The sequence below is a fragment of the Daphnia carinata genome, chromosome 7 (genome assembly GCF_022539665.2).
Source record: "Daphnia carinata strain CSIRO-1 chromosome 7, CSIRO_AGI_Dcar_HiC_V3, whole genome shotgun sequence".
NCBI classification, from domain to species: Eukaryota; Metazoa; Arthropoda; class Branchiopoda; order Diplostraca; family Daphniidae; genus Daphnia; species Daphnia carinata.
The window spans coordinates 4,283,496-4,291,454 of NC_081337.1; the positions used below are offsets into that span (position 1 = coordinate 4,283,496).

Sequence of the window (7,959 nt, forward strand, 5' to 3'; positions counted from 1 at the left end):
ACGAATTCGGTCAAAAAAGTGAAAATATAATGGGGCGGGACGACACACGTGTCTTCTTGATGCCCTTTCGTGGCACCAATGGCACTCGTGCTTCTCTTGCCAAGTTTAGCGGGCATTTCATGGTGCGATTCGCTACGTCACGGAAATGCATCGACACATTTATTACATGCACATTAAACATATGCCACGTTGGCCCGCCATCGAGCTTCCCATTTCCGGGCAACCCCAGTTTTAGCAAATGATATAAATAAAAGAAAATATATAATAATTCTATCGTTTAAAAAGCTTAATAGACACTTGAATGACACGAAGTAATTTATTGATATTGCTTTCTATCTGCCCGCATGTTATTTTAGATTTTTCTTTTAAAAGATAAGATAAAGTATGCAAACGTTGAGCTCTGTGACCGGTTGCCAAATCGATCTGTTACAAGCAAGGCAGGAATGGTATCGGAAGAGTATGAGCAAGTTTTAAAGCATTTTTCTTAATGAGCGACTCAAGTAAGTAAAAGTTGGGAGAGGAAAAAAAATTCAGCTCGGTCGTGTTTCGTTGATGATATGCGAGCAGTCGACGACCTCGCCGACCTCCTTGTCTTTCCGGTAAAATACTCTAAAGTCTGTTATATAGGATTGCCTAATCGCTGTCTGTTTCTGTCGCAATTGCTTACATTCTCGGAAAAACGGATAGCCACACGCAATACGCTTCACATTAATATTTATATATACGTACACTCTATGTCATGTAGATCCCTAGTGACGTACGTTTTATCAAGTTCCCCCATATACTTGAGACAGTAGAACATCTAGTATAAATAACATTCAAATGGGGGTGTTCGAAACTGAAAGAAGAAAAAATGATTCCTAGTCTACGTTGCCTCGTTCTCTTGACTCTGTTATGTAACATGGCTTTTTGAAAAAAAAAAAAAAAAAAATCTATTAAGTTATATACGATACAGCGCAACGTCAATGCCATCTTAGTTCATTTTTATTCGTTCACGGTGTGTGTGCTGATAGCCCGTCGCTTGCCAGTAATATTCGTCACGGTCATCCGGTACGGCTGGTGTGGCCCCACTGAGACGATGAAAGGTTTTAATGGAACGCTTGCAACTGTCGCTATAATTCCATTAGGTCTTTCATTTTTTTAAATATATATATCCTACGAGACGTGGCGTAGGTGTATATTCTTTTTGCCAGGGTTTTGTGAAGTGTGTATTTATTTGATTTCAAAACATGAACCGCTTAGTCGTCTACGATTGAATTGTATTAGACGTTCCATGCATGAAAAGTTTTTGGGAAATATCATTTTAATACGTCAGCAATAATAAGAAAGATATATCAATCAGTGGAGAGGAATGAAGGTGAGTGGGGTCGGCTTACGCTTCGTTTTCATGAGATCATTGTGTCTGAAAAAGCTCATTTGCTGTAGCTTTAGCTCTTGATTGCAGTATTGCGTAGTACACTAAATCTGTATAGATTATTCATTCCTAGTCACCCACTAATCCCCTGAAAGAGTGCTACTGAACTGTGCAACAGACTAAAGATAACAATATATTTACTATTCGCTACAATATGCAAATTCAACCGACCATCTAAACAACACCCTTGCCGTTCACAGACACCAACTTCCATTCATTCAATAAACGATTATTCGCTTTTTCTTCCGGTCCACTTTTGATGCATTGGCACATTACTTCATCACGAAAGGATGTCGTCGTTGAGGTAAATGGAACGCAGCTTATCAAAACAAACCGACTAGCACACGGGAAAGTTTTGAAAATCGGTTGGGACGCCGAACGACCTCACGACGGACAACAGATCGGGGTATGTGTGTAGATTGTCTCTTTTCTACTCGTTGGCCCGCCATCGTGTCTAGACTCGGTTCCTCCCGCCGTTTTTTTTCAAGTCTGAACTCGCTTACGTGAGCGAAAGAAACCAAAGGGGAGTGATAGAGGGGAGGCAGAGGGAGGTTTCGATCAGTTCTTTCTGGTCAACCCACAGGGTCGTAGCACCCGACGAGTGACCAAAGTCTGCACTTTCCAGTCGTTTTGCTTTTTTTTGCTACTCGTGCTTTCACGCTCATGCTTACGTACATGTATATACTGATGCGCATTTGGCCATTTGACTTAGTTTTCTATTACCGTTTGCGTTGCATCAACCCCATTTTGGCATCTTCAGACCTTTGAGCTTGTTCTTTTTTTACTGTAATATTGACAATAAACTAATGCACTGTCATAATAATGATTTCTCATTTCGAAACAAAATTTTGCTAAGTTTGCTTAATTTGCAATGGCGTTCACAAAAATAATGGCTATATCCCCTTATTGTTTCCATGACATTCTTGCGACGCCGACACGTCTGCAGGCTATTTCATTTATAGAGACACTTGCCCCACTCTGTCAGGCGTCCTTCTAAATATACAAAGGAATTCCCGTCAATGTCAAACAGGATAAAATTACGTACACACTTAATGGATTGGACAAGTTCAGTTAAAACAAAGACGTCTCCGGTTGTATGGATATTTTCGAGAAAGGCAAAGTACAGGCAAAATGACAGCGTAGTATTTCATTAAAAAAAAGAAAGAAATACTAAACACCGTATAGAATGTGAGAAGGTTAAACGCGATCAAAAATTACGCAAACCTCAGACTGCGGATTGATCAATACATATTGCAACAACTGCAACATATTTCTGATCAAACTTTCTTATGCTAAATTTATATTGATATTCCCAAAAGGAGTTTGCCGACATCGTTTGCATTTCTCGACAATCAATGGAACCCTAATTATTTTAACGGTTGAAATTGAGCTGCTTTCTCGTCGTCAGTTTTTTGTTGCACCACCAACCAATTCTTCTCTACGATTGGGAATCCTGTTGTGATCGGTTATGAGAAAACGTCATTCCCAAATTCGCTTTAAGCAAATGTATTTTGCTTGAATAAATTCTTTTCTCCTTGTAACATGCAAATAACAGGGAGAAAATTGGCTGTTCAGTAAAGTCTAGACATTTTCTTAATAAAATAAGGAAACTGAATTTGTCACGTGAAATAAAAGACGACCAGTTCTGTACTTTGACCTGCATGAAACCGAATATCCGATTAATATGCAAGTATTTAGTTACAAATGATTCTATTATTATATTAATCTGCTGCGTACATAAAGCTATAGAACATATTATAGCTCGACGTCTCGGGTTTGAACGAGATCTATTTAGACCATGCAACTATTGCAGACCACCAAAGTGTTGTGATTATAAACGATCAGTATTTAGCTTTTCGCATCACCCGATCACTTCATTTTTTTTTCCTAATTTGTTTACGCAAGTTACTGGGGTTATTATCATCGAGTTATTTCATTGGGTTTTAACGAATGTGAACGTTGCCCATTGCAATAACTTTTCTTTTTTTTTTTTTTTTTTTTTTTTTACCTTTAGCTTATAGTCCATATGATAGGCGTGTCCACCTACACCAGACAGGCTAATATCATATGTACTTTCGGAATATACAGACAATCTCCAAACTGTGCCAGACAGGAGAGATCTTGACGAGTGCAATGAAAACATATAGTCGTGTACTGTACAGTGAACGGAAGCAATATGGAACAGACTCACGTTCACATTGTATAAAGCACTCGAGACATGGTTGAAACGTTGAGTCGAGACGCTTGAGACTTTTTTATTGGTCTCTTATTCGAACAATAAAAAAGCCTCGCGTGACCAGATAAGGGCGGAAGAATCATACAAGGCAAAAAGGTCACTAGCCGGCCTCTCTTTATAGGGCACCTCCGACGGATGTCGAGCGTATCGTTTCCTTCTTTCTATGCTGCCCGGTTCAAATGAATGTCTGATTCCAGTTGCATTTTTTTTTCTTTTTGACAGACGTCGCGCCGTCGGCAGGGAAGCCAGTACGAGTACGCAGAGCCACATTACTGGTAAAATGAACGGCAATGCATCATTGCTGTCGGCGATTAAGTGATTTAGTTTCTACTTTTGATCTATTCCCGATCCTCGGGCAAAATTACACATCCTGAAGGTCAGTTTCAAGCGTCCGTTTTCCTATCTAGTGGCATAACGAGCGACGGAGTGACGCCCCCGGATCAATCGATCTATCCATCTTCTCTAAGTTTTCCAACGGCTTACTTTATTTCCTATCATTAAATACCTGTTTTCATAGTTTAAAATGAATGAAAACTCACAGCCAACTTTAAAGTGCATTATATTTAAAAATAGATAAACTTTGGCTTGCCAACACTTTGTGTTAAAAAGTTAGAATTTTGTTCTAAGTTGTTTATCTGGAGCAACTTGAAATGTGAACTTCGTCGTTCTATGGCACAGCGTAATATCCGTAACAGCCAGGTCGCCTATAGGGCTGTGTCTCGGCTAAAGATTGCCGTTTCACATTTCCAATGACGCTGCTTTATTATTCATGTATCGTGCACCGCTCTGTTCAAAGACAGTTTTGTATTGACACCAATGCAACACAATCTATGCAGCTGATAAACACCACCAGAATACTTCTCTGTTTATAAAATGTTTATTTTTACATTGGATTGCGGCCATGGACGATTGTAGCCCTACTGGCGCTAAGGCACAAGTTTACGTAATAATAATATCACGATAAACAACTGGGCCTTCTCATGGCCGGTTGTCTAAGAGAGGCGTTTCGGAAAGCTAGGAGAGCAGTTCGCCGAGCAGCAGGGTGTAGGTTCAGTTTTCTCTAGTTACTGGCCCCATAAGCTGTGGACGGCCAGTACACTCTCTAGTGTCGGTCGCTTTAAGCAGGTGAAATCCAATTCGTGGACTATGGCCATGTTGTCATGTAACACATAACATCGTAGTTCTGGAGACCGAGAAAACTGATGCCGGAAAGAATGTCAGAGTCGCCTGCGTGGGAAGCTCTCTAGGGAATCTCACCGTATGTTGTAGCATAAAACGATATTACATGTTATCATTTTTCGAAGTTTTTTTGAAATAATAAATTGTATCGCGTTCTAGTACAAGAGTTTTGTAAGCAATCACCACGGGAAACGTCTAGTGTTGCTATGATATTGGCCAGTGCCAGTAAATCCAACTAAGACTGAATAGAGAGGCAAGTGTTATCAGCTGATGTAATAAAGGTGATCATATAGTACAGCAATACGATCTCCATCGCACACAGATCCGGAAGGATACTATCCATTCAAGTGCTCAGCGCAAACCCTTTTTTTTTAATTGAGCCAAGATCCCGAATTTCCGATGCTAGCGCGAAATTATGAAGATTGACTTGTTTGATATTAGGAAGTGAAAACCAGCAGACTCTTGTGCTTGAAAATCCATTGGGCTTAGAAGCAGTAGTCGTTCGTTCGTGCGTCGCATCCCATGTATCCTCTATATTTAACATGGCGAAGATATAGAAGTTCGCCGGTTTTGCTTTCCCAAGGCTAAGCGAAGCTTGAAAATTTTAAAATTTTATTGGCAATAAATTAATAGTTGTTTTGCCTCCCACTTTATCTTAAAATATTTCGTTCATTCACGCACGCAGTCAAAGGACAGATCCAACTGAGCATTATTTCATTCAGCTATATTTTGGTAAATTTTTATTTTTTGTTTAGTCTTGTATGAGCTGTTTATCCCAGCATACCACGTTTTAGCTGATAGTCAGCACTAAAGCATTTAAGGAACTATAACAACAAATAAATTAATTTAAAAAAAAAAGAACTTTCTGGAGACTTACGTAAAGCTGGGCTATTGAATTTATTAGTTTGGAAATGAACGAAAACACGTAAAACGAAAAAAAAACAGCTGCGTAATCAAATTTAGTTTATACATTTTATTTACGCGATTGTTGAATTACGATATCTTGTGGCGCAAGGGTCACTTGAGCGTCATGTCCACATGCAATAAATCTTCGGCGCTATGCTGATTGCCAATAACTAGGAACGGGCACTAGTTTCCAAATCCGAATTTCCTTTTTATACAAAACAAGCTTTTAGGTTCCATTTTTTCATAGTCAGCAAAGAGCCCTCCGCTTTAATTTTGATATGTCAATGACGACCAGTGTGTTGTACTTATGATTTATACCACCCCTCCCCCCTAAAAAAAAAAAAAATAAAAACACAGACATTTGTAAAGTGATTAGAAAAATGATAGATATATTGAAGTCAAACCATCAACTCAAAATTCAAAAATGTGGTTTGAATATAACGACGAGGTCAACTAGTTTAAAAACATCTGGCTACAAAAGAGGAAATACTTGATTTACATACATGACTACGGACGAGCTGTATAGGTAACGATGAAATGCTTGTTTGCTTTATTTCTGCAGTCATTCGATTCACCATCAGTCTTCTTCGCCGTAATATTTTTCACAACCTCTGACGTTCTGAGGGCTATCGCAAAACCCATTTGCAGGATTGAAGACGTTGCCGTGTTCGCATCCGCCCAGACGTGGATAGCCGTTCTTCAGACATTTGAAAAAATAGCGACAATCATCTGGTTTGGGGAAGCGCAAATGATCGCCGAACGTCAGCAGTGTTGCATTGGTAATTGGCGGGCAGGTGAAGCCTAAAACTTCTTCTGGCATGCATCCTGGACGTTGAGCTTCATCGGGGAATTCACACACTCCCATCTGCGACTCACCGCATGAGGATAGTACAAGATTCGAATAATTAAAACAAATGGCGAGTAATCATACCTTGTTGTCGTAGATGAGACCAGCTGGACAGGTGATGAGTAGAGGGATACCCATACGGCAATAGTAGTATTGGTCGCAAAACTCGGTGTGAGGATAGAGCCCGTTAAGGCGCGGACAGTTGCCCGAACCTTTTGGCGGTTGCAGACGTTCACGTCCGGCACAATTAACTCGCTGTGGCATATCACAGAGATCTTTTTGTTTGTTTGTTTAAATTTAAAAAAAATCAGCGAATTAGACCAAAACATGTTTTTAAATGCCTTGCATAATTTTTTTTTCCTCATGTAAGTTAGAAAATTGGGGGATGGGGTTTCGAAAGCGAAATATGATGTGGCAAACCTTACATTTTTGTATTAAAAGAGATCAAATTTCTGACTAACCTCCATACACAAGGCCGTCCTCGCAGAGCTCGAAGCTCATCTGACCACCTTCACATTTAATATAAGCGTCGCATTGCCCGCTAGCTAAATCCACCATAGTATAGGGACGCCGGCTCATTTCGCACTTGTTACTAGCGTCGCTATTTTCATCGAACGGGTCCCTTAATGTAAGAGATGCTCCATCTAAAAAAAAAAAAGTAAATTATAATAAGACTACCAAACAATGAAATATGAACATGCCTGCGCCCTGATCATTAATTTAACACAATCAACCAGGAGACAAACAACATGAACAACACATAATTCTTCTTGTTCCTTCTCAGTCGACTATCGCGCGTGCACCGTCGATGCCATAGTCCGTGCTAGAAAATGAAATAAAATAACTTACAGATGGAAGACAAGACGGCGAGCAAAACGACTAAGATGAATGAAGATGTCATGGTGATGAATCTCGGCCGATGCTATGTGATCAACTGACCTATCCTGATCGATGTTTCATTCCGTTTTATATAGTAATAACTAATAACATCACAGTCCTTTTACGCACCCCCCTCCCTGCTGATATCTTTGTTGCACAAGGCCGAAATACATCTAAATCCCTGACAGGCTCAAGGTTTGCTTTTTGTTATTTACTCCTTTTAATTATTTTTTTGCCAAACACGTACGATATAACACTGTCACTCTATAAAAGCACGGTCAGCGAAAACTGTTCAATATTTTCGTCCGCCTTAGTCATTAAGCCAAAATGATCCTTCAGTCTCGCTGGAGCATTATTGCCTATATGGGGAGGGCATGATCAAGTGTAAGCTTATATATATAATCTTCTTCCAGTTCGGTCGCCTTTTACGTGTAAATATTCTTTAAAAAAAAAGTGGTTGGGTAGAGGCCTTTGATATTCCCTAAGAGAATTCTTATA

The 7,959-nt window shown here is 39.7% G+C and overlaps 1 protein-coding gene across 1 annotated transcript; it reads right to left on the minus strand.

Annotated features, from left to right (window-relative positions):
* Window positions 1-6,297: 6,297 nt before the first annotated feature.
* LOC130695510 (protein obstructor-E-like) lies at window positions 6,298-7,567 on the minus strand. The gene is made up of 4 exons (XM_057518656.1): window positions 7,432-7,567; window positions 7,044-7,226; window positions 6,667-6,857; window positions 6,298-6,600 (listed from the first exon to the last, which is right to left on the minus strand). The coding sequence occupies exons 1-4, from the start codon at window positions 7,481-7,483 to the stop codon at window positions 6,313-6,315; spliced, it is 714 nt and encodes a 237-aa protein (XP_057374639.1). The 5' UTR covers window positions 7,484-7,567; the 3' UTR covers window positions 6,298-6,312.
* Window positions 7,568-7,959: the final 392 nt, after the last annotated feature.